Genomic DNA, 27,113 nt, shown 5'->3' on the forward strand with positions numbered 1-27,113 from the left:
ATCACTGAATTTTTCTGAGCCTTTTGTGCGTTAGAGAATCTGGTCAGAGGCTTCACTGTGGCTGACAGTCTTGTAGAAATCAGTGTACTTTTGTACCTGTGAAAGTTCAAGTCCTTGACATGATTTTGTTTTGTGTCCTTTCTTTGATCTTACCAATTCAATCTGTAGAAATTTGGGATGCTATTTCAGAATAAAACCATGAAATGGTCCAGAACATATGAGTTTAGAATATATGAAATTGGTCAAAATTGATAAGTAAATTGGAAGTAAACAAGGCAGTTAAATCTTTATCTGGACAGAAATTTTTTTCTTAACATCCTTAGCATTTTCCTCCTCATTTGTTTGTTGAAATTTGCATTCCTTTATACAATGCATGTCCCTGCCATCTTCCTTGCATGACCTACAGATCCTCTTAAAGTGTTAAAATGAAAACAAAACAAAATAAATCTCAATCTTTTCACTGCAGTAGTTTTTTAAGGGATAAAGCATAACATGAATATTAAAAGTGTTGCAAAATCATGAACTAATTTTTTGGTAATAAAGTTAGTGATTTTATTTGTAAATAATTATTTCCATGTCTTATAACATGGTATTAAATCAAATATTCTGCACCCCCACCTAACATGTTGATATCTCTTGTTTTACTTTTTTCAAAGTACAGTAGGTACTAACTGAATGGGCCTTTGAGAGAGATTTATTTCTTACATCTCATAGTTGCTGTTCCATTTACACAAGAGTTTAACTAACTGATAGCACCAGTGGGAAAAGGCTAATTCCTGAACTGGAATTACAGTGGTTGATAAAATAGTAATGATAATGGATTTTTCCCCTACACTGATATTTGATAGTTCTTTTCTTACATGAAGTTTTTGTCAATGAGAATTTTCAAGTCTTATTTCAAGTCACTACATTTTTTACAATTAGTGACTCACTTAAAATTAAGAAATCACTGAACCTTGGTCTCCCATGCTGCAGGCAGTCTTTACTGTCTGAGCCACCAGGGAAGCCCTAAAATTATATTTTAAAAAATCATTAGGACTTCATTCTGCAACTCTTTTATCTAAGTAATTTTATTTGTTGAACTTGAGATTTTAATTTTGCTTAAAATGAAAAGATCATTTTGAACATCCCAGATCTCCATCCCCCCTTTTTTTTAACCCAGAATAATGGGATACAGTAGATTTTTGTTTTGTTTCTCATTATTATCTGAAGAACTAATGACAATGATCTTTTAAAATGCTGAAACAGGCAACATGCTGAAATATTTAAATTCTGTGTTAACTGAAGTGTTCAATTTTAAATTAATAAAAAAATTTTTAAATTATCTTCCACTTGTATCAGTGAGAAATTCACCTGGTACCTTTGTATTTGAACATCATGTTAGTGTTACTCTTCAACTGAAGTCTAGGATTCTTCCCTTCTGTTTTTATAGGTCCTTATGATTTTGGAGGGGTACTTACTAATAGTAACCGAGATATTATAAATGGAGATGCCATCCACAAACGAAATCAGTCCCACAAGGAAATGCATTGGTATGTATTCTGGTGTCTTTCCTATTATAAAAATTAAAGTTATATCTTATGTTAAGTGAAGTGGGGACTATTTTCTAGTACTAGAAATGTCCCCTGAGACAACTGTTCATAACACTTATCTGGATTCCAGCAATATTTCAGGCTCTGACTACCTTAGATGTTTAGAATTGTTGGCTTATACTTAAAAAATTTTTATTGAGTATCTGTTACATGTCAGGCACCATTATGTCCCTGGAGATCTGTTCATTCAAGTTGGAGGAGGCAATAGATAAGTACATAAATAATAACTCAGGACATGATGCATGTTAATATCAACATAAACATTTTAATACAAGGTTCTGTTGGTATAATACAACAAAACTGAAGTTAGCTGTATGATTTCAGGTAAATTTCATCCATGAAAGTTTGCTCAACACATTCACTGCTTGGGCTGTTTGTAGCTCTAGGATTTCTCTAGCTGAGAGATAGCAATTTTATTATAGAGGAAACTACCTTGCTTGAAACTGCATTTCTAATAACACTTTACATAAAAACATAGCTCTTCAAATTAAAGGGCAGAGGAAGGAAATGTTTCAATTATTATACATGTAATAGTGAAAGATTCCCCAAGCCATGTGTTAGTGCTATAGTTGACCTTACTTGTAAGTGATATATATTAGAAAAACCTGTATTTGAGATATCTTGGGGTTTGATGTTACTGCTCATTGACACATCATTTTGTATATTTACATTAATATTTATTCACATACATGCATTGTCCACTAACCCTGGGAAAGAGCATGCACACCAATATTGTGATCTTAAGAAGTGATCCTCAAATGCATGTTACTGGACTTTGGGTCCAGTAGTTCTTCTGTGGACCAGTGAATCTGTATCTATAACAAGCACCCCAGCTGATTCCGATGCAGATGTTCAGAGGAAATGTAGGCAACAATAAGAGGGGAGCCCTCACTTACCGTCTGCAAAATTGAGATATAGCTTAAAATAGCCGTCCCAAACCTTTTCAGCACTAGGGACAGGTTTTGTGGAAGACAATTTTTCCATGGCACGAGGTGGAGGAGATGGTTTTTGGATGATTCAAGCGTATTACATTCATTGTACACTTTATTTCTATTATTATTATATCAGCTCCAACTCAGATCATTAGGCATTAGATCCCAGAGTTTGGGGACCGGTGGCTTAAAACATGAAAAATATTTAAATTGGATATGGATTTTAAAAGACTCATTGAAATAGAAATCTGGTTGTGTTAAATGGCAACCCACTCCAGTACTCTTGCCTGGAAAATTCCATGGACTGAGGAGCCTGATAGGCTACAGTCCATGGGGTCGCAAAGAGTAGGACACAACTGAGCGACTTCACTTTCACTTTCACCTGTTCTTAGGAGGAACCTTTTAAAATACTAGATAAGTCCCTAAATGCTGCCCTCTGAGATTTTCATGTGTGTTTAATCCATCTCTAAATATATAGACTTCTCTTCAGCTTGCATATTCTCTTCTAAAAAACATTTATTTATTACTCGTTTGGCGGTGCCAGGTCTTCTTACAGCATGCTGAAGTGTTCATTGTGAGACTTAGGCGTCTCCCTGGTCATGGCTCATGGGCTCTAGCGGGCAGGCTCAGCAGTTGTAGCACAAGGGCTTAGCTGACCTGTGGCATGTGGGATTTTAGTTCTTTGACCAGGGGTCAAAGCCACGTCCTCTGCATGGGAAGGCAGATTCTTAACCAATGGACCACCAGGGAAGTCCCTAGCTTGAATATTCTTGAATAATTATTATGTCTTGGTTTTTTTTTTTCTTTTTCCCCCAAAATAAAACTGCTCACTTGTCTACCCCAATAAATACAGACTTTTTTGGTCTTCTGCTTAGTTAACCTTTGTTTTTCTCTCAGTGCTGTGATGAAAAAGAGATGTGAGTAGACCAAACTGAAGAATAAGATTTCTGAGGCTCGGCCGATAGAGTTATACAGTCATTCATTGTTACCGTCGTTGTTGTTTTCCCAGCCTCCATCCTGGAGATCTCTACCCCTTCACAAGGAAGCCGCTATTCATCATTGTGGATTCATCCAACAGTGTTGCTTACAAGGTAAGTTCTGCGCACTCCATCGCACATTAGACGCTACAGCACCACCCCGAGGTAACCAACCTGAACGTGTGCCTTTTTATTTTGCTTTATTTTATTTAATTTTACACAATTTGTATTTAGTCTTTCTTTTCTTTTGAGGTTGTGCATGCTAGTCAGGATCTGGTGCTATGACTAGAAACAAGAAGAAAACGCATGAATGGACACTCAGTGGAAAATAATAAATCCTCCTGCAGGAAAAAAATATTCAAGATTTCCAAGATCTCTGGTGGGAGGTTTATTTTTGTTATATAACGCAGAATATTTTCTTTTATAGAGGTGGAAGTATATGGGCAAATTTTCTTTTCCAGTTTTCATACTTTTTCCCCTCTACACACTGAGCTACTCTAGTTTAAATGAAATTTCTATCCCATGTAATGTAGTTACAGTCATTGAATATCTACACAAATTGTTTTAGATGCACTTAATTTTTTTTTTAAATTTGTGACATTAAGTGAAAAATGATGACCCTGAAATGATGCTGAAATAAGTAGAGGGACCAAATGTGAAAATTCCATGTTTTATATTTTGCTATTGAAACAGATTTTCAGTGGTTGTGTAAAGAATGGCAGCAGCAAGACCCTTTAAAGTTGGATGTTATAATTCAAACTATAGTATTTTATAGGAAAATGAAAACAAGAGTTTTTGGAGTCTATGTAGTTCAAATATTTCATTAGTGGTCAGTATGCTCAGAAATATGCTAGAAACACTGATAAGCCAATTAAAGTTATTTCTTTTGTGGGTGTTCATATAAATAAATGGAGACGCAAACATTAATAGGTTTATATCAGAAGAGCAGTAGAAATGTCTGCTAGCCAAGAAAACTGGCCCAGTGCATATGTTTCCATCGAATTTTCATGCTTAGTTTCACTTTCTAAAGTCTGAATTCCAGGAGCATCCAATCCACCCTAAGTTGTTCAGCATGTTTCCTGCCACCCATTTTGTCCAGTTTAACATTACAGCTTTTGATTTTTAGGAAACTTAGCTGTGTACTTTCTTAAATCCTGTGTGTGCTGTTGTCATTTTTTTAATCTTTTTGAGAGAGCGGTAAGTTGCTGAAGGAAAAGGTTTATTCGCTACCCCAATTAAACATATAAGCCAGAGGAGTCCAGGCATTTTGTGTCTTCACAGTGTTCAAAAAAGTGTTCTGTGTCTTTGTCAATGAAAAGGAGTCATTTGCTTCTGTTTAATGATGTAACACAGTATGTTGATGCACCAGATCAAGTGAATTGCTTACTATGATTTAGTGTGCATTACAAGTATTTTAGCAGTCTGTTAATTTCTACTTAATTTAATTGGACATTATTTGATACCGTCTTTTATAATCTCAAGAATGTCATTCATGTTATGTACCTGTTCTTTCCAGTGTCGTTTGGATGTAGAATGAGTATGGGATGTTGATTGTTAAAAAACACCACTGCGCATAATTGGAATTATATATCATGATTTAATTCTAGATTTCTATACCCTGAGCCTCAGGATAACAGTGGAATAATGGAAAGATTTTTGTGTTTGTTTGGTGTTGATGGCACATGCACTATTACTCCTCTAAAAAATTAAATTATTGAGAACAAACTGATCATTAGAAATGAAATGGGGAGCCCGTATGCGGTGGGCAAATCAGAGTCTTAACCAATGGACTGCCTGGAAAGTCCTGTACAATGGTTTTAACAGCTAAGCCACACAGTAAAGTTTTTCTTTCCTGTGCAACTTTCTACTTTGCCTGGAGCAAATAATATTATCTTTGCTCCTTATTGTTTTTTTTTTTCCCCCTGAACTTATCACAAATTCAACCCCAAGCTCCTCACCAGTCGTCTAATCTTTCCTGTTGTTCAGATGCATCATTTTATCTCTGGGACAAATTACCTCCCAGAGCCTCTGGACTGGTGCCCTCTACACATACTATACAGCTCTCATTCCAGAATCTCTTATTATTATTCTGGGAATTCTTTCTCTCTCTTTTATATTGGATCCCCTGTTTCCTGAATCCCCTATCTTCCTCTTGGACACTCTATTACTGTCTCATTTGGTTTATTCTTTCATTTTGGTGCAGCATCTCTAGCAAAATCCAGCCTTCTGGGAAAGGATGAATATGAGATAAAACAATCGAAGTCTCATACTTCTGCAAATGTCTTTGATTTACCCTCACACCTGAATGATGGTTTTGGTGTCAGAAGTTATTTCCCTTCAGAATCTGGGAAGCACTGTTGCATTGTTTTCTATCTTCAATATTTCTAGTATTTCTTTCTTTTTTTCCCCTAATATTTCTTAAGAAGTACAAAGCATTCTAATTCTGGATCTTTCATCTGACCTTTGTTCAGTCCCTGGAAACATACAGGCTCTTCTCTTTGTCACTAGTGTTTTGAACTTAACAGAGTGCCCTGGTCTGGCTTTACTTTTAACTGTGGTACTTGGCATGTAGTTCATGAGTCCTTTCAGTCTGGAAATTCTGCGCATTTTCTTGAGTTTTTCAGTGATTTCCTCCCCTCTGTTTTCTTCTTTTGAGAATTTCTGTCATTCAAGTTTTGGACCTTCTGGTCTAGTCCTTAGATTTTTTTTGCCTGTTATTTTCCAACTTCCAGTCTTGCTCTTTAGGAAATTCCTTCGCCTTTATCTTCTAAACCTTTTATTGAGCTTTTCATTTGTTTTCTGGATGTTTCTTTCATGAAGACATGGACGGGTGTGTGTGAAACATATACATGCACATATATAATTGGTTTTTATCCTGGTTGAAATACGCTGTCTTTCCTTTGAGAATGTCAAGGATCATTTTAAAAGTTCTCTCTGCATGGTATCTCTCTCCTCCATTATGATTTGCTTCTAGTGCTCTTCCTTCACATTTCATTTTAGAGACTCAATTTTTGCTTTTCTGATCAGATTTAAGAATGGAAGCTAGCAAAATGGTTGGAATCTCTGAGGTTGTGGGCAGGGTCATCACAGTGAGCTGCTCAGTGTGACAATCTAGCTCAGGAGCCATGGACCAGTACCTCCTGTCAGATCATCAGCAGCATTAAAATTATAAATAAATTTCACAATAAATGTAATGCTCTTGAATTATCCCCAGACTATCCCTGCACCCCTGGTCTTCTACGAAATCGGTCCCTGGTGCCAAAAAGGTTGGAGACCGCTGATCTAGCTGGGCCTTTTCGTTGAATCATTTCGGGTGTCAGTATGTTTAGGTCTTTCTTCCTGATCGGGTCATACTCACTGGAGCAGACTCAACTGTTCTGCCCAGAATGTAAAGATCTATTAGCGTTATGCTCTGTTCTCCTTGAAGTCTGTGTGAGTTTGTATTAATATCTGCTTATACATGTATCTTTATGTACCCCGTGCCTCATACTTTAAAAATTCTTCGTAAATGTATGTTGAATGATTATTTGAAGATAGGCACCATTATCCTTATTTTACAGTTGAGGAAACTGCCCATGGAGCTTAAATATCTCGCCTGATTGACTCCAGCAGTCTTGCTCATTTCAGCGCTCAGGCTGTTTCTGCATTTAGAAAGAGAGGTGCTTTTCATGCTAGTCTGAGTCTCGTTTCAGAGGAGATGGATTGAAACGCCAAGATCTCTTAACAGAACAAGTGTATCCCACATGTTGACTCTCAAATTTCCATCAGGGTCTAGGCCTCATCTGTAGTGATGTAGTACTAGTGGGGTTAAACAAACAACATCTATCATTTTGGCCAACATTTCTTTCAGTTCTGCTTTTTTTCCCCCACTTTGGAAGAAGAAAATCCTTTGAGTATTTAATTATTTATGACAGAGCTGGATGCCTGCCAGTGAGCATGACTTATACATTTGTCAAAACAGTCATATTTATCTCAGCAGTTTTTGTCCTAAAGTGTTTGACTGATAGCTGTACGTTGCTGTGGTCTATGAAGGCATACACACAAAATTACATAAGACTTCTTCTGACAGTCAGCCACACTCCATTTCCTCCTTGCTACCACATCACCTCATTTGTGTTGTGTGTGACCATCGCCTCATTTGTGTTGTGTGGTTATCTAGGTTTTGTTTCTTTTATATTTAACCTGTTGGGAGTTGCTGGACTTCTTGAATTTGTAGGTTAGAGTTTTTCATTACTGCTGGAAAATTCTTAGCCATTATCTCTTCAGACCTTGGCCATGCTCGGCTTCTCTCTCATCTCTTTCTGGACCTGATTTTACATACATCATTCTCACTGTGTCATCCACGTCTCTTGACCTCTCTCCTATATTTTCCATCTTTTCATTTCTCTGGCTGAAACTTGGATGATTTCTTTCAATTTAGCTTTCAGTTCACAAATTCCTTTTTTTTCAGCTGTGACTAACCTGGATATTAAACTCATTTATTGCGTTTTATATTAGTTGTGGTATTTTTCATTTCAGAAAGTTTTAGTTGGTTCTTTTTTCAAGTGATTCATTGCCCTTTTTATAGTTCCCTGTTTTCTGTTTTCAAGTTTCTTCTTTATTTCTTTAAACTTAATAGGCCTACTTATCATATTATTTGTTATCCATCTGGTAATTCTTACACCTGAAATCTGCTTTTGCTGCCCAAAGATGCCCATTGCGGTTTCTGTATCCCAGTATGCTTGATTATCTTTGATTAGATTATTCTTGTATCCTTAAAATTCTCTGTGATAAATTCGCTGAACCCTAGAATGATGATATTTTCATCCAGAGAGGATCTGCATGTGCTTCTGCTACAGAGGCGCAGCTTGGGGACTATGTGTTTGGGATTACCTAGGTGGTATAAATTTGGGCTGCAAACATGCAAGAGGGCTGGCTTGTAGTTAAAACCCTTAGGGCTGTTTGGTTCCTTTGCTTGCTCTTTCTCTATTCTGCTCAGCACCAGGAAAATTTTCCTTGTGATCTGTTGAGGCATGGTCATGGCAGGTAGGGAAAGTGTGAAATTTGGATTTCGCTCACCCTAACAGTGAATTCCGTGGACTTTATAGTCCATGGGGTCAAAAAGAGTCAGGCACGACTGAGCGACTTTCACATACATACATAGACTAAGAGTATAGCCCTTTGGGATTCCAGTTTAGCAAGGCTGGTTTTCTATTAGACTGTCATTTTAGACAGACCCTGAGCTCTGACTTCTATCCCCTTCTCTGTAAGGCCTTCAAAATCTAAGTTCAAGTGGTTCAGTTGCCTTAGGGCAGGTGAGGCCTTGTTGTTCTTTAGTTGCTAAGTTGTGTCTGACTCTGCGACCCTATGGACTGCAGCGCACCAGGCTTCCCTGTTGTTCACCATCTCCTGGAATTTGCTCAAACTCATGTCCATTGAGTCAGTGATGTTACCTAACCATTTCATCCTCTGCTGCCCCCATCTCTTACCTTCAGTCTTTCCCAGCATCAGGAACTTTCCCAAAGAGTTGGCTCTTCACATCAGGTGGCCCAAGCATTGGAGCTTCAGTTTGAGCATCAATCCTAAAGGCCTGGTGTCAAGCTTATTTTCTCAGTCTCCTCTACAGGTTTTTCCTCATCTTTCTGACCTATCACTGGAGTATCCCTGGGCCCCATCCTTGTTCTTCTTTTCTAGCTACAGCTGACTCCTTAGATGCCCTTAGTAGTTTCATGACTTTAATTACTATCTCTGTGCTGACAATTTCCACATTTCTATCACCAGCCCAAATCTTTCTCAGTTAACCCCAGACTTGAATATAATCTACGTACTCCACATGTCTCATTGGTGACTCCAATAGAGATTGCAAAGCTGACATGCCCAGGACAGTTTCTAGACCTCTTCTGTGTCCAGCTTCCCCATACCAGTTAATGACTATAGTCCTTACTGACTATGCCAAAGCCTTTGATTGTGTGGATCACAATAAACTGTGGAAAATTCTTCAAGAGATGGGAATACCAGACCACCTGACCTGCCTCTTGAGAAATCTGTATGCAGGTCAGGAAGCAACAGTTAGAACTGGACATGGAACAGCAGACTGGTTCCAAATAGGAAAAGGAGTGCGTCAAGGCTGTATATTGTCACCCTGCTTATTTAACTTCTCTGCAGAGTACATCATGAGAAATGCTGGACTGGAAGAAGCACAAGCTGGAATCAAGATTGCCGGGAGAAATATCAATAACCTCAGATATGCAGATGACACCACCCTTATGGCAGAAAGTGAAGAGGAACTAAAAAGCCTCTTGATGAAAGTGGAAGTGGAGAGAGAAAAAGTTGGCTTGAAGCTCAACATTCAGAAAACGAAGATCATGGCATCTGGTCCCATCACTTCATGGGAAATAGATGGGGAAACTGTAGAAACAGTGTCAGACTTTATTTTTTTGGGCTCCAAAATCACTGCAGATAGTGACTGCAGCCATGAAATTAAAAGATGCTTACTCCTTGGAAGAAAAGTTATGACCAACCTAGATAGCATATTGAAAAGCAGAGACATTACTTTGCCGACTAAGGACCGTCTAGTCAAGGCTATGGTTTTTCCTGTGGTCATGTATGGATGTGAGAGTTGGACTGTGAAGATGGCTGAGCACCGAAGAGTTGATGCTTTTAAACTGTGGTATTGGAGAAGACTCTTGAGGGTCCCTTGGACTGCAAGAAGATCCAACCAGTCCATTCTGAAGGAGATCAACCCTGGGATTTCTTTGGAAGGAATGATGCTAAAGCTGGAACTCCAGTACTTTGGCCACCTCATGCGAAGAGTTGACTCACTGGAAAAGACTCCGATGCTGGGAGGGATTGGGGGCAGGAGGAGAAGGGGACGACAGAGGATGAGATGGCTGGATGGTATCACTGACTTGATGGATGTGAGTGTGAGTGAACTCCGGGGGTTGGTGATGGACAGGGAGGCCTGGCATGCTGCGATTCATGGGGTTGCAAAGAGTCGGACACACCTGAGCGACTGAACTGAACTGAGCCCAAATCCTTAGTTTCATTCTGAACTTTTCCTTGCCTCACACCCACATCCACTTCAGAATGGTTTCTTGGTTATAACTAATATGCCCAGAATCTTACTACCTTCACTGCCACCACCATCTCTCCCCTGAATTAATGCAGTAGCCTCATAACTAGGCTTCCTCCTCCTGCCCTTGTTCCCCTGCAGGGTGTGCCTGTAAATCAGATTATGTCACTTATCTACTCTGGAGGCTCCTCATCTCACTAAGGGTAAAGGCTTCATACTTTTTGCTCTCATGCTTCTCCCCCACCCCCCAAATGCATCTCTGATCTTCTCTTGTGGTCTCCTTATCACAGTTCTCTTCAGCCACACAGACCTTGCCCTTCCTCAAACATACCTGGCAGTCTTCTGCTTAGGATCTTTGTATTCTGTTCCTTCAACTGTGAATCCTCTTCCAAAGAACACTTTTTGTTTTCCAGGCGTTTAATTAACTGAAGCCTCTTAATAGAGCTTTCCGTAATTTTGTTGTTGTTCAGTTGCTCAGTTGTGTCCAACTCTTTGTGACCCCATGAACGACAGCACGCCAGGCTTCCCTGTCCTTCACCATCTTCTGGAGTTGCTCAAACTGATGTCCATTGAGCCAATGATGCCATCCAACCATCTTGTCCTTTCTTGTCCCCTTCTCCTCCTGCCTTCAATTTTTCCCAGCATCAGGGTCTTTTCCAGTGAATCAGTTCTTTGCATCAGGTGGCCAAAGTATTGGAGCTTCAGCTTCAGCATCAGTCCTTCCAGTGAATATTCAGGGTTGATTTCCTTTAGGATTGACTGATTTGATCTCCTTGCAGTCCAAGGGACTCTCAAGAGTCTTCTCCAACACCGCAGTTCGAAAGCATTAATTCTTTGGTGCTCATCCTTCTATATGGTCCAACTCTCACATCTGTACATGACTACTGGAAAAACCATAGTTTTGACTGTATAGACCTTTGTCAGCAAAGTGATGTCTCTGCTTTTTAATACATTGTCTATTTCATCATAGCTTTTCTTTCAAGGAGCAAGGGTCTTTTAATTTCATGGCTGCAGTCACCATCTGCAGTGAATTTGGAGCCCAAGAAAATAAAGTCTGCCACTGTTTCCCCATCTATTTGCCATGAAGTGATAGTACCAGATGCCATGATCTTTGTTTTTTGAAGGTTTGAGTTTTAATCCAGCTTTTTCACTCTCCTCTTTCACCTTCAACAAGAAACTCTTTAGTTCCCTCTTTGCTTTCTGTCGTTAGGATGGTGTTATCTACATATCTGAGATTATTGATATTTCTCCCAGCAATCTTGATTCCAGCTTGAGCTTCACCCAGCCTGGCATTTCACATGATGTACTCTGCATATAAGTTAAATAAGCAGGATGACAATATACAGCCTTGATATACTCCTTTCCCAATTTTGAACGAGTCAGTTGTTCATGCCCAGTTTTAACTTTTGCTTCTCAGAAGGTAAATATGGTGATCTGGTATTTCTATCTCTTTAGAATTTTCGCCAGTTTGTCAACACAGTCAAAGGCTCTAGTGTAGTCAATGAAGCGGAAGTGTATGTTTTTCTGGAATTCCCTTGCTTTTTCTGTCATCCAGTGGATGTTGGCAATTTGATTTCTGGTTCCTCTCCCTTTTCTAAATCTGAAAGTTCTAAGTTTATGAACTGTTGACGTCTCACTTGGAGAAATTTGAGCATGACCTTGCTAGCCTGCGAAATGAGTCTATTGGGTGGTAGTGTGAACATTCTTTGGCATAGCCCTTCTTTGGGATTGGAATGAAAACTGACCTTTTTCAGTCTTGTGGCCACTACCAAGTTTTCCATACTTGCTGGCATATTGAGTGCAACAGTTGAACAACATCTTTTAGTATTTGAAATAGTTCAGCTGGAATTCTGTCATCTTCACTAGCTTTGTTCATAATGATGCTTCCTAAGGCCCACTTGACTTCACAATAAGGAATTCATGATCTGAGCTACAGTCAGCTCCCAGTCTTGTTTTTGCTGACTGTGTAGAGCTTCTTGATCTTTGGCTGTGAAGAATATAATCAATCTGACTTCAGTGTTGACTATCTGGTGATGTCCATGTGTAGAGTTGTCTCTTGTATTGTTGGAAGAGGGTGTTTGTTATGACCAGTGCGTTCTCTTGGCAAAACTGTTAGCCTTTGCCTTGCTTCATTTTGTATTGCAAGGCCAAACTTGCCTGTTACTCCAGGTATCTCTTGACTTCCTACTTTTGCATTCCAGTCCCCTATGATGAAAAGGACATACATTTTGGGTGTTAGTTCTTGAAGGTCTTAATAGGTCTTCGTAGAACCATTCAACTTCAGCTTTTTGCATTTGTGGTTGGGGAATAGACTTGGATTACTGTGATATTGAATGGTTTGCCTTGGAAGCAAATCAAGATCATTCTGTTGTTTTTGAGATTGCACCCAAGTACTACATTTCAGACTCTATGAGGGCTACTCCATTTCTTCTAAGAGATTCTTGCCTACAGTAGTATATATAATGATCATCTGAATTAAATTCACCCATTTCCTATCCACTTTAGTTCACTTTTTTGTGATTGCCCCAACCCATTCTTGCCTGGAAAATCCCATGGACAGAGGAACCTGGTAGGCTGCAGTCCATGGGGTTGCAAAGAGTTGGACATGACTGAGCAACTTCACTTTCACTTATTTAAAATTATATGCCTCCCCAGCACTCTAGTCACCTATCTTTATTTTTCTCATAATCATAACAGTTAGCTTCTGTTACCATGTGCTATTTTAAGCACTTTACAAATATTAATACATTTAACCCTTGTAACCCAATGTGTTATTTCTGTTAACCCCGTTTTACTGATAAAACCAGGGCAGAAGATGGCTGATTTGGAATTGAAATACATTCTGATTATGAATCTTTGCTTTACTGCCAGCTGTACTCTGCTGTCTTTGCATATGTAGCACTTGTCAACCTCCGTAATGTTATATAACTTTATTTATTTTGTTTACTGCAGGTCGCTACCTGCCACCTCCACCCCCATCTAAATGTCAGCTCCAGAAAGACAGGATTTTTTTTTAATCTGTTTTTTGTTTGTTTTGGTTTGTTTTTTCATACTGCAATACCCCTAGCACCTACAACAGTATCTAATTTGTAGGTCCAATGAGTATCTATTGAAGAAAAGAGATCTTTGAAAAGGTACTATGTACTTACTATTTTAAAGTTGTAAAGTTGAGTTCACCAATAAGCTCTTTTAAACTTTTATAATCTATACAATTCTAGAGCAGTGTAAAATGTCAGAAATACCCAATTTATTCTATAACAGGCCAGAAGACATTTATATGACCTTGAGCAATTGAACAGCAGCAAATACACCTACTAATAGAATCATCTGCCAAAAGAGTTTATCTGAAAAAGGAGATTACATATATGAAAATCAGTCAATATTGTATTCCCTGTTACCTTGGACCCATTTTTCTGTTGAAACAGTGGTCTTTTTCTTATGGATTTGGAAAAGCTCTTTCTGTATTAAGGAGATCAATCCTTTGCAAAGTGAGTTGCAGATATTTTCCCCAGTTCATCTTCTGGCTTTTGCTTTAGTTTATGCTGTATTTTACAATTCACAAGCCTTTGGTTTTTGTAATGGGTTTGTCAGTCTTAACTACAACCATCAGGAAGATATTCTAGATTAGAGAAATTACCCTTATTTTCTTATATTCTCTTTCAGCACTGTTGCTATTTAATTTTTTATATTTAAATTGATTATATTAGAAATTCATCCTTGATTTTGGTATGAAGTATGGAGTTTTCTAGATAGATGTCAGTTTTTCCTGCCAGTGCCAAACCACCATCCTTATAATATATCCTTAAGCCTCATCTATTTCGGGGTCTAATTCTGAACTCTTCATTTTCTTCCATTGGTTTTTCTGCCTCCTTTTTATGCTAAGGCACTTACTTTTAATTACTGAGGTTTTAAAATATGTTTTAATATCTGATAAGTCTAGTTTCCCCCCTTTACTCTTTTTAGCTTCATTTTTATTTATTTTTTGACCACGTCACATTGCACATGGGATCTTAGTTCTTCAGCCAGGGATTGATCTTGTGTCCCCAGCAATGGAAGCACATTATTCAGGAATTCTTAACCACTGGACCACCAAGCAAGTCCCCCTGCTCTTCTTTTTCAGAAATTTCCTGGCTAATGTGTCTTATCCAAATGCACTTTCTAATTTCTTTGAATTGTACGGGGGGAAAAAAAAAATCTGTGGCCATTTTTGTTAAGGTTGATTTAAATTTTAATAAATTAGTATAATGATATCTTTAGAATGGGTTTCCCTCTAAGAACATAGTATGTCTTCCTGTTTGTTCAAGTCTTCATGTTTATCATTCAGAAGTAGTTTTTTAGTTGTTTTGGTGTTTTTTCACTTCTTAAGTTTACTCCTAGGAGTTTTATCTCTGTTGCTTTACCACACAGTTTATGATTTTACTTCTCATGTAGCTCTGCCTTTATGGAAAGGACAGGATTAATCATGCAGGAGTAGTGAGCGTCAGTTTAATTCTCACCATAAATTAACCCATTGACCTTCTGGTTTTATGCATCATTCTGTACGATCTATTAACATGATTCACAGCGAGAGACGAACCCAGCCTTCACATACCTGTAAGTCAGGTTTTACAGCCTGTGAGGCTGAGAGCCAGTTCCTAGATCTTGGCAAATCTGCCCTTGTAAATCCTAGGTGTGCTGCTCAGTGGAGTGGCCTCTTAAACAGCCAAGCGACCTCTCCCTGTAACACTGCAACCATGTGTGTGCCTTTAAAAATCAATAGTTCACTTAATGAATGTCACCATTTTAAGAAAGCCTATTATGCACGTTAGTTATACTTGAATGACAGCCTCTTGAGCCATTACTGATATTTCTGCATCTACTTATGAGTAAAAGAACCTGATCTATACACTAGTGATATGCTTTGGAAAATTACTGAGTAACTGTCATTGGTCAAATCTTTAATGAAAGTTTTAAATTCTTCTACATTACAGAATTTCACAAACTTATTTGGACAGCCACTAGTCTGCTTGCTTTCTCCTACAGCCTATCCAAAAGCTTTACAAGGTATGTTCTTTCATTCCCTGTTATATCCATAGGTCACAAATCAATTATGTCTTCATTTTGAATAATACTGATCTGATCTTTGTCTCCCCCATCTATAGTGGTCAGTTTTAGGTTTATAGTGTTTAATGTGGCAAGTATCAGTCTGAAATAAACCACGAAGACTTGCCAACAATCAGACTTCCTGAATGGGCTACAGTTAGGCCTTGAGATAGGTCTAAAAGAAATGATAAAACGTCCTTGAGAAGAGAGTGGTTTTGGTTCCCTTGCTATTGGGGAACTTAAGATTTGTGAATATTAAAATTCGTTTTATAGGTGTGCTTGTCTTCATCCACATAGTATGATTTCTTCTATGTCTGGCTCTATATTTTAAGTATCTTTTAAGACCATGAGAAATCTGGTCTAGGACACCTCTTAATCCATGCCCAAGGGATTAGGATAACCTAGCTGGCACAACTTAAAAGGTTTCTTTTATTCACATTTTTACATCACTGTATTTTTGACATTAAAAAAACCTCTTCTCAGTGTGCCAGAGAGACAGGTCAGTGTTGTGCGGTTTCTCAAGTGGCTGAGAAATGAAAATTTTTTTGTCTTGAATAATTTGTCCTCAGTAAGCAACACACAAAATCTGATTCTAACACCTAGTCATTAAACTAGGTAAAATACTAAACAAACCTTACTCCTGTTTTAGCAGTACTTGTCACTGTTTCACTATCTTCCTAACCGTGAACAGTGCTGGTGTCTCTGTGGGGGATGGCATTTTACTGCTACTTCCCAGCCAGAAGTCCTGTCTGCTGATATAGTTTGACACAGGAGGTGATGGTCAGCATTTGAATGCCCGAGAGAAGCTGGAGACTTTTCACCGTTGTTTTAAGGTAAGTTCTGCTATTTCACAGAGAAGAGCGTGTAGAAACACTAAGTTCATGTATCTAGAAGACAGATCACTAAGGGATAGAACTTACCTTCAAACAACGGTAAAGCTCTCCCGCTTTGAGGACTTGGTTAACCTGTTTCTTACCATTTCTGAAGAAATGTAAGCCCCTTCCAATGGCGAGTACTTTTTGCTGTCAGTTTTTTCCTATGATGAAACAGCTTTATTTTAAATTGCATGAACAAATGGGTTAATACCATGATTATTTAATCAGAAAGGGTTTATTGTGAAGAGGGTAAAAACACAGATTCTAGAGGCAAATTGATCATATTTGAATCCCAACTCTGCCCCCTACGAGCTGTGTGACCTTGGGAAGCTCCTCAGGCATTCTGTGCCTCAGTGTCTTTCCTAATAAATGGAGATAATAATAGTACCTACCTCCTTAAAGAATTCTGAGTACACAGTAAGTAGTCAATATGTGTTAACTATTGTCGTTATTATAATGTGCTTAATTTAAATATGTGCCCTTAACGTGTCTTAGTCCAGAATCCTATCTTTTGTACTATGAAAGTGGTTGAAATGATGTCTCAAGTGGAGTTGAAGGATGCGTAAAATTAGACAGGTAGATAGGAGTGAAATATGGTTGAATAAGAGTGTTCTAGCAAAGAAATAGCATGTGAGCATATGAATAATGAATTGGAGAGGAGGTTTGATGAAAATGGGGAGATGATGGTGGCCAGATTAAAGACAATGGCTTATTAGCTGGCTCCAGAAGATAACCGTTCCAGAGAACCAAGAGGACTTGGTGATGGACAGGATGAGGGAATCAAGGAGAGGAGGGAAGCATGGACTTCCAGGTTTCTGGCTTAGGTGATGGTAGCAATGATGATCCTGGATAAGATTTGTAAGAGAACAAATGGGAAAGAATCTGCTTCAAGTCTCAAGTTTAACGTGTTGAGTTTGAGGTTACCTTTGAGAGTTACATTAAATGTCATAATCAGGGGCTACTGAGTCCAGTAGAAATATAGGAATCACACGTATGATTTTAAGTTTTCTAGTAGCTACTAGAAATACCTTTTTTTAAAGTCTTTAGAGACAAACAGGTGAAATTAAGGTTAACGATGAATCTTTTTGTACTGAGGCTTTGAAATCCCATGTATATTTTACACTTCACAGTGTGTGTCAGTTTGGACACTGTTTTGAAGTGCCTGGTGGCTGCTGTGGAACAGTGCCATTCTGGACCTAAGGAGCTCAGTTAGGCTGCAGCTAGAGAACTCTGACTTAGTAGGCACATAAGTGATAACCAAAGTCATGTGCATAGGGGACATCAACAATGTGGAGAGAGAAAATACTGATGTTTATGGGATAGGTAAAGAAAGAGCAACTAACAAAGGAGAATGAAGGTGGCTGGCAGCTCTAGTGCTCCTCAGAGGGTTCCATCAGGAGCTGCCCATGATCTAGCGCTTACCATATTTGCATGGAAGTTGTTAGCTGGAGGGCAAAAAGCAAAGGAATATGTTTATTTTCCATTTCTCTTAAGTTGATGAGGCTCTATCTTAAGTTTGTTCAGCAGAAAGCAATATACCTGGGTTTTGCTTTTGTAGTTCTAAGCCAGATCTACCTGGCTGAATTATAATTTAATGATATTCATATATATATTATGAATGTTATATATAATATTATTAATGTTAACATTATTATAATTAACATTAATTTTATACATATATATTAAAATGTTCCTCAAATGCCTCTCTTTTGTGAAACTGTTTTCTATATATTTAACATGTTTGTTATTGCAGATCAATCTCAACGAGGTAGCCTGTTCACTCTCTTTTTGAACAATCCTCTAATGGCCTTCCTATTTGTCTCTGGACTGTCAAGCATGCGTAGAGGCCTATGGGAAAAGTGTCAAGAATATCTTCGAAAAATCAACCGCGACATTGCCCAGCTACTGACCCATTCACGTTCAATAGGTACCCTACTACTATAACTGCACACTTAACAAAATGTACTATCCTGGTTTAAAATTGTTTAAATTGTTTGATGTAATGGTATTTGTTGAAGGTAGGAAAGTTGAGAAGGTTTTCCTGAACGTGTCTTCCCTTTTGAAATGTATTTTCCACTTAAGTATCCTTTTACTATCACTTTTCTCCTCTTTGCAGATCAGGCATTTCTCCAGTTTTTTGGAGATGAATTTCTTCGCTTGCTTCTCACAAGGTTTATCTTTTGTTCAGCCACCATGAGGATGCACAAGATTTTTCGGGTAGGCAAACAAGATCAATCTTGCCATTTTAGGTGTTTAAGAATCATGTTTTACCTGCATTAAGTAAACTTTGAATAGATCCAAAATAATATTCATACATTAATATGTAAGGTATGAAGATGAACAGTATCAGGCACATCTGAGTATCTGCCACTCAGTTTAAGAAGCAGAAAGTTTTCGTTACTTTTGAGGCCCCTCAATGGGCCTTCCTGATCTTATCTCCCTCTCAAATGAAGCTAAAACCCTGAATTTTGTAATTGTCATTATAGTTTTGTCACATGTCACTCATTATCTTCTGATAATGGCCCTTTGGGTTGTGTCTGGTTTGTTATTGTTAAAAATGATGCCACTGTGAAATCTTCCATCAGTTACCTGGCACACATACAGATTTTCTCTGGGGAACGTACCTAGGAGTAGATTACAGGGTCAGACAGTACAGGTGTATTCAGCCTTACTAGTTAAAGGCCTGGCTGTACAGTCCACGCTTGCACTAGCCGTGTGTAAGAGTTGCTGTTTCCAGTGGTCATGTATGGACGTGAGAGTTGAGCCATACAGAAGGCTGAGCACTGAAGAATTGATGCTTTCTAACTGTGGTGCTGGAGAAGACTTTGAGAGTCCCTTGAACTGCAGGGAGATCCTACCAGCCAATCCTAAAGGAAATCAACCCTGAATATTCATTGGAAAGACTAATGCTGAAGCTTAAGCTCCAAAACTGGCCACCTGATACGAAGAGCCAACTCATTGGAAAAGACCTTGATGCTGGGAAAGATTGAAGGCAAAAGGAGAAGGGGACGAAAGAGGAAGAGATGGTTGAATGGCATCACCAACTCAATGGACATGAGTTTGAGCAAGCTCCAGGAGATGGTGAAGGACAGGGAAGCCTGGTGTTATGCAGTCCATGGGATTGCAAAGAATCAGACACGACTGAGCAACTAAATAACAACAATCCTTGCCAACACCTGTTGCTGTTATTCCTTATGTTTCATATGAATCTGGTGGGTGTTAAGTAGTAGGTCCTTGTGGTTCCAAGTGTCATTTCTAGAATGACTGTTGAAGTTGAACAACTTTTCATATGTGTTCTTTATGAAGAGTGTGTTCAAGATTTTGGTCTATTTTGCTCTAAGTAGTTTGGTTTCTGTGTAGTCATGTAACTATTAACATGTAACATTTATCAATCTCTTTTTTCAGTCATCAGTTCATCTCAGTTTTTGATGCATTTTGAAGTAAACTGTGGACTTTACCCCTCAACACTTCATCATGCAAATAAATAACTGGATTTTATAGTTATGTATTTATTTTTTTACTTCTTTTTTTTAATGTAAACTTTACATATAATGAAATACACAGAACTAAAGTGTACCATTAGGTGAGTTTTAACAAATAGATATATCTTGGGACTTCAATAAAAATAAATAAAATTTTAAAACTACATACACCTTTGTAACTCAAACCTCAGTCAAGTTTTACAATAGCATCATTCCAGAAAACTTTCTCCATATCCCTTTCTAGTTAGCCTGCTACCCATTATCCCAGAGGCAATGCTTTTTTTAAAATTTTCATTTCAGATTAGTATCAGCTATTTACAGTGTACTTGAATTACACTGTGTAAACCTTCTTTGATCAAGTGTATTCTTAAGATTCATCTGTGTTGTTTCATGCAGAAGTAACTCATTCTTTTGAGTAGTTCCGTTTTCTGAATATGGCACAGTTTATTTAAGCCTTCTCTTTTTGATGAATACTGGGACAGATATAAACTTTTGACTTTTATAGATAAAGAGGCCACGAATATTCCCAAAGGAATCTTTTTTTTTTCCAGAGACTTCTGTTTTGAGTTTTCTTGGCCATAGGATATGTATGTCTTTAGTTTTATAAGAAACTGCCAGACCTTTTCCTCAAACTAGCTGTACCATTTTCTTTTCCCAGCAACTGCATATGAAAGTTGCTTTGTACCCTTGCCAACACATGATGTTGTCAGCCTTAAATTTTTTTAAATTTATTTATTTTTAACTGAAGGATGATTACTCTACAGTATTGTGTTGGTTTTTACCAAACATCAGCATGAGTCAGCAGTAGGTTTACTCGTGTCCCCTCCCACTTGACCATCCCTCCCAATCCCACTCCTATAGGTTGTTACCCAGCTGGGTTTGAGAACCCTGAGTCATACAGCAAATTCCTATTGGCTATCTATTTTACATATGGTAATGTATGTTATGTTTCCGTGTTACTCTCTATACATCCCCACCCTCTCCTTCCTCCCCAACCCAGAATTGTCCATAAATCTGTTCTCTATGTCTATGTCTCCTTTCAGTTCAGTCGCTCAGTCTTGTCCAACTCTTTCTGACCCCATGAACCGCAGCATGCCAGGCCTCCCTGTCCATCACCAACTCCCAGAGTCCACCCAAACCCATATCCATTGAGTCAGTGATGCCATCCAACCATCTCATCCTCTGTCATCCCCTTCTCCTCCTGCCCTCAATCTTTCCCAGCATCAGGGTCTTTTCAAATGAGTCAGCTCTTCACATGAGGTGGCCAAAGTATTGGAGTTTCAGCTTCAACATCAGTCCCTTCAATGAACACCCAGGACTGATCTCCTTTAGGATGGACTGGTTGGATCTCCTTCTAATCCAAGGGACTCTCAAGAGTCTTTTTCAACACCACAGTTCAAATGCATCAATTCTTCGGTGCTCAGCTTTCTTTATAATCCAATTCTCACATCCATACATGACCACTGGAAAAACCATAGCCTTGACTAGATGGACATTTGTTGGCAAAGTAATGTCTCTGCTTTTCAATATGGTATCTAGGTTGGTCATAACTTTTCTTCCAAGGAGTAAGCGTCTTTTAATTTCATGGCTGCAGTCACCATCTGCAGTGATTTTGGAGCCCCCAAAAATGAAGTCTGACACTGTTTCCACTGTTTCCCCATCTATTTCCCATGAAGTGATGGGACCAGATGCCATGATCTTCGTTTTCTGAATGTTGAGCTTTAAGCCAACTTTTTCACTGTCCTCTTTCACTTTCATCAAGAGGCTTTTTAGTTCCTCTTCACTTTCTGCCATAAGGGTGGTGTCATCTGCATATCTGAGGTTATTGATATTTCTCCCAGCAATCTTGATTCCAGCTTGTGCTTCTTCCAGCTCAGCGTTTTTCATGATGTACTCTGCTTATAAGTTAAATAAGCAGGGTGTCTCCTTTGCTACTCTGCAGATAGGTTCATCAGTACCATCTTTCTAGATTCCATATATATGCATTAGTATATGATATTTGTTTTTCTCTTTCTGGTCAGTCTTAAATTTTAACCAGTTTGGTGGATTTATAGTGGTATCTCAGTGTAGTTTATACTTACATTTCACTGATGAATGAGGCTATTGGACATCTTTTCAGGTGCTTATTAGTTATATTTTATCCTGTTCTGTGGTATGCCTTTTTGTTTTCTTAACAGTGGCTTTTGAAGACCAAACTTTTAAAATTCTGATGAAATTTGAACTGATCTTGTTTTTTTTTCCTTTTGTGGTGTGTTTTATCTGAGAAATCTCTGCTTAGCTCCAAGTCACAAAGATTTTTCTCCTATGTTTTCTCGGAGTTTTATAGTCTTAGCTTTTATATTTAGTTCTGAGTTAACTTTTGTTTACAATGTGAAGTAAGGGTTAAAATTTTTTTTCAGTATGTATGTGGAGTTGTTCTAGTGTCCCTTGTTGAAAAGATTATCCATTTTTCATTGAGATAATTTTGTTGTTTTTTGAAAATCATTCAACCATGTATGTATAGCGTTATTTCTAGATTCTAAATTCTGTTCCATTGGCCACTAGCATTTTTTTTCTCCTGTTTACTACTTCCTTGATAATTGCAGCTTTACAGTAAGTGCTGAAATCCTTATACTCTAAGGCCCTGATACCACCAAAACACCTTAAGTGTTTTAATAGTTCTAGATCCTTTGCATATCCATGTGAATTTTAGCATCAGGTTTACATTTTGATTGAGATCGCATTTATTCTATGTAATCAATCTCTGGAGAGTTGTATTTTAATAATATTAAGTCTTCCAGTTAGTAAATATGGTATATCTCCCTGTTTATCTAGGTCTTCTTTAGTTTCTCAGCAATATTTTGTGAGTCTTATCATATAGGTCTTATATATGTTTCATTAAATTTATTCTGAAGTATTTTAAGTTTGGGGATGATTTGTAAGTAGAATTATATATTTTATTTCACTTTCCAATTTTTGTTGCTAAGACATAGACATACTGATGTCTTGTAAATTAACCTTGTATCCTGTGTCTTGCTAAATTGAAGTATTAATGTATTCCTTAAGATTTTTCTATGTACATGATCATGTCATCTTCAGACGAAAGCAGTTTTACTTCTTCCTTTCCAATCTGTTTGTGTTTTATTTTATATATACATGTGCTTTATTTATTTCAGTGTTACAGTGAAATGGCTAATAGAAGTAATGAGAATAATTAGCTTTGCATTGTTCTTGATTTTAAGAGAAGATTAATCATATACCATGAATTATAATGTTAATTGTTAGTTTTTCATAGATATCCTTTTTCAGATTGACTGTTGTTGTTTAGTCGCTAAGTCATGTCTGACTCTTTGCAACCCCATGGACTGCAGCATGCCAGGCTTCCCTGTTCTACAGTGTCTCTCAGAGTTTGCTCAAACTCATGTCCATTGAGTTGGTGATGCCATCCAACCATCTCATCCTTTGTTGTCCCCCTCTCCTCCCACCTTCAATCTTACGCAGCATCAGGGTCTTTTCCAGTGAGTCAGCTCTTTGGATCAGGTAGCCAAAGTATTGGAGCTTCAGCTTCAGGATCAGTCCTTCGAATGAATATTCAGGGTTGATTTCCTTTAGTATCGACAGGTTTTATCTCTTTACTGTCCGAGGGACTCCCAAGAGTCTTCTGCTGCTGCTGCTGCTAAGTCGCTCCAGTCGTGTCCGACTCTGTGCGACCCCATAGACGGCAGCCCACCAGGCTCCCTTGTGCCTGGAATTCTCCAGGCAAGAACAATGGAGTGGGTTGCCATTTCCTTCTCCAATGCAGGAAAGTGAAAAGTGAAAGTGAAGTAGCTCAGTCGTGTCCGACTCTTAGCGACACCATGGACTGCAGCCTACCAAGCTCCTCTGTCCATGGGATTTTCCAGGCAAGAGTACTGGAGTGGGTTGCCACTGCCTTCTCCGAAAAGTCTTCTCCAGCACAATTCAAAAACATCATTTTTTCGATGCTCAGCCTTCTTTATGGTTCATCTCTCACATCCATATACAACTACTGGAAAAACCATAGCTTTGACCATATGGACCTCTGTTTGCAAAGTGATGTCTCTGGTTTTTAATATACTGTCTAGGTTTGTCATAGCTTTCTTAAAGGAACAAGTGTCTTTTAGTTGCAGTGGCTGCAGTCACCATCCGCAGTGATTTTGAGGCCTGAGAAAATCTGTCACTCTTTCCACTTCTGTTCCTATTGCTGAGAGTTTTTGTTTTTTTACCAGGAATGAGTATGAAAGGTTGTCAGATACTTTTTTCTGCATTACTCTGATATATATTAATTCTGTTAACATAGTGAATAGCATTGATTGATTTTCTAACAGTAACCATCATTGTATATTTGAGCTAAACATATTTTGTGGTCATGTATCCTTTTGCATTGCTGAATTCAATTCGGTAATACTTCATTGTGGATTTTTGTGTCTGTTTTTATGAATAATTATGGTATTTAATTTTCTTTTCCTGTGATGTCTTAATGTGATTTTGTTATCAAGGTAGTGCTGACTTCATAAATTCAGTTGGGATGTCTTTGATTCTCTTGTCTTTCTTAAAGAGTTTGTGACTGACATTATTTCTTCCTAGAACGATTGATAGAATTCATCAGTAAAACCATCTGGATCTGGAGTTTTCTTTTGGGGGATGTTTTAAATTATGAATTCAATTTCAAAGACTATTCATGTTTTCTCTTTTCTTCATAGTCAATTTTAATCTCTTATGTCTTGCAAGTCATTTTTCTAGTTTATTGCCAAAAAGTTTTTGGTAATATTTTATTATCCTTTTAGTTTCTGTAGAGTCTCTAGTGACCTTTCATGCCTTGTATTGGTAGTGTTTCTTAAGTTTCTTTTTTCTTTTTCCGTCTAGCTAAAGGATTTTTATTTTAATGATCTTTGTAAATAAAGAGCTTTGCTTTCATTGATTTTTTTTTACTGCTATTTGTCTCTTTTCTATTTAATTTATTTCTATTAATACTTTGTTTTCTTCTTTTTGATTACTTCGATTTTAATTTGCTCTGTTAATTTCTGTGTTTTAAAACTTAGATCTATAATCTTTTTTCTCTTTTAATGCAAGCACATACTCTTTTTTTGTGGGGGGAGGGCTGCACAGCATGTGCAGTCTTAGTTCCCTGACCAGGTATGAAACCCACGGCCCCTGCATTGGAAGCAGAATTTTAACCAGTGGACTGCCAGTGAAGTCCCCAATCACCTCCCTAGGGATACTTGAAATGAATATATATGCTGCTACTGTTGTATGAGGAGTTCTATAAATATCTATTAGATCACAGTGGTTTATGTTATTTGAATTATTTATATCCTTACTGATTTTCTGAATGATTGTTCTATTATTGCAACGTACAATGTGTATTTTCCTCTGGCTATTTTTAAGGTTTTATATTAGTCTCCTACAGTTTGATTATGATGTACTACCTGGATATGCATTTCTTTGTTGTTTTCTTCCTGCTTGGGGTTTGTTTAGCATCTTGAAGCTGTCTAAATATCAACCTATTTAAGATATTTGGAATATTTTCAGCCATAATTTATTCAAACTTTTTTCTTCACTCCTCTCTTTCTTTCTTTCTGGGACATCAGTTACATACATGTCAAATGACCTAATATTGTCCTTCAGGTCCTGATTTTCACTTCAGTTTTTCTGTTTTAAAGTGAAAGGTTTATTTAGATGCTTTTCATTTTTTAAAAAATGTCTATTTTCTGTCTAAGTTACTGCTGCTGTCTTCAACTTTACCGATGTTTTCTTCTGCAGTAACTAAAGTGGTTTTAATCCTCTAACCCTTGAGTTTTTCATTTCAGCGATTATATTTTTCTCATCTGTAGTTCTTTGTGTTCTTACAATATTTTCCATTTTTCTCCTCTTCATATTTATCTTTTCTTTTGTTCTCTAAATGAATGGGAATAGCTTAAGTTTTTACCTACTAATACTATATTTTCTATCATTTATAGGTTTGTTTTTATCATTTTTTTAATTAGTCAGGAGTCCCATTTATAATTGTATGTTTAGTAATTTTTGTTAGACTGTGAGCACTGTAAATTTTCTAATGTTGAATTCTGGATTTTGTTGTTTTTCTTTAAAGAGTGTTGGGCTTTGGTTCTGGCAAGAGTTAAATTACTTGAACATTTCTTTGATGTTTCCATGGCTTGTTTTTAAGCTTTTTAAGGGGAACTTTAGTAAAGTGATGTTTAGCATACAGGTGCAGGCTTATTTCAGCCTATTATTCTTCTGCGTTCTCTTTCATATATCCCTGTTTCAACACATATTCTCCACTCTAGAGGTGTGTGGTCAGAATTTAGATGTGTCTGAGCCTTGTGCAAGCTGGGAGAATTGTTCAGAGTACAGTAATTCCCTACCAGTTCCTGGTTTTCTTGTTTTCTTGTTTTTTGTTTTTTTAGGAATTTTGAACTTTTCATTATTGTTACTCCTCACAGTATTTAGTGTGGTAAAATGAAAATTTGGTCTCTGTAACATGTAATTACTGATGGCTACCGATAGAAGAGAAATATAAATGACATTAGAATATATGGACTGTCATATTAGATGTATAGAAAAGTAGTTATTCAGTTTTTCAGTAAATTTTAAATGTTTGACAAAATTGTAGTCTATATAAAGTACCAAATGAAGATGAATTTCCAAGTGAGAATCACTTGATTCTTGAAATTATTTCCTTTTGCTTCCATGTAATTACAAAAACTACATTGGTCCTTTTCTGTCCTTTTTTTTTCCCCCATGATCTTTCATCTCTCTTTCCAGGGACTCTTTTTTTTTTTTTTTCCACTCTCTTTGCTAATATGCTCAGAAATCCCAGCCATTTCCATAGCTCTAGTATTTATCTTTATACAGATTATATCAGTGTTTTTATTAATGTATACATATAGTATATGCATACATATATGTGCATATGGAATAATATATATGCATATAGAATAGTATATAAAAATAGTATGACAGACTGCTCAAACCTGTCTTCTGAGATACAGCCCTGAATTTTCAAATTCTGGTTGATGGGTAGTTCTCTTTTATGGCCCATTATCTTAAATAAAATATACCTAAAACCTGAAAGTTATATATTATCCCCAAAATATCTCCTCCTTTACATCTCTTTTTCTCTGA

General features: G+C 37.5%; 1 protein-coding gene across 5 annotated transcripts in view; it reads left to right on the forward strand.

Annotated features, from left to right (window-relative positions):
* SCAI (suppressor of cancer cell invasion) overlaps window positions 1–27,113 on the forward strand; it is a 116,745-nt gene that overhangs the window by 79,791 nt on the left and 9,841 nt on the right. For 3 of the 5 annotated variants that reach the window (XM_027966450.2, XM_060411811.1, XM_042245706.2), the window contains 5 exons: window positions 1,433–1,532; window positions 3,534–3,615; window positions 15,523–15,595; window positions 18,263–18,436; window positions 18,626–18,726. In XM_027966450.2, coding sequence (XP_027822251.1) covers window positions 1,433–1,532; window positions 3,534–3,615; window positions 15,523–15,595; window positions 18,263–18,436; window positions 18,626–18,726 — 530 coding nt within the window. Of the gene's footprint in view, window positions 1–1,432; window positions 1,533–3,533; window positions 3,616–15,522; window positions 15,596–16,325; window positions 16,468–18,262; window positions 18,437–18,625; window positions 18,727–19,914; window positions 26,694–27,113 lie in introns of those variants that run through there. The other 2 variants (XM_042245707.2, XR_006059083.2) reach the window with 2 other exon arrangements.

The sequence above is a fragment of the Ovis aries genome, chromosome 3 (assembly GCF_016772045.2).
Source record: "Ovis aries strain OAR_USU_Benz2616 breed Rambouillet chromosome 3, ARS-UI_Ramb_v3.0, whole genome shotgun sequence".
Classification (NCBI taxonomy): domain Eukaryota; kingdom Metazoa; phylum Chordata; class Mammalia; order Artiodactyla; family Bovidae; genus Ovis; species Ovis aries.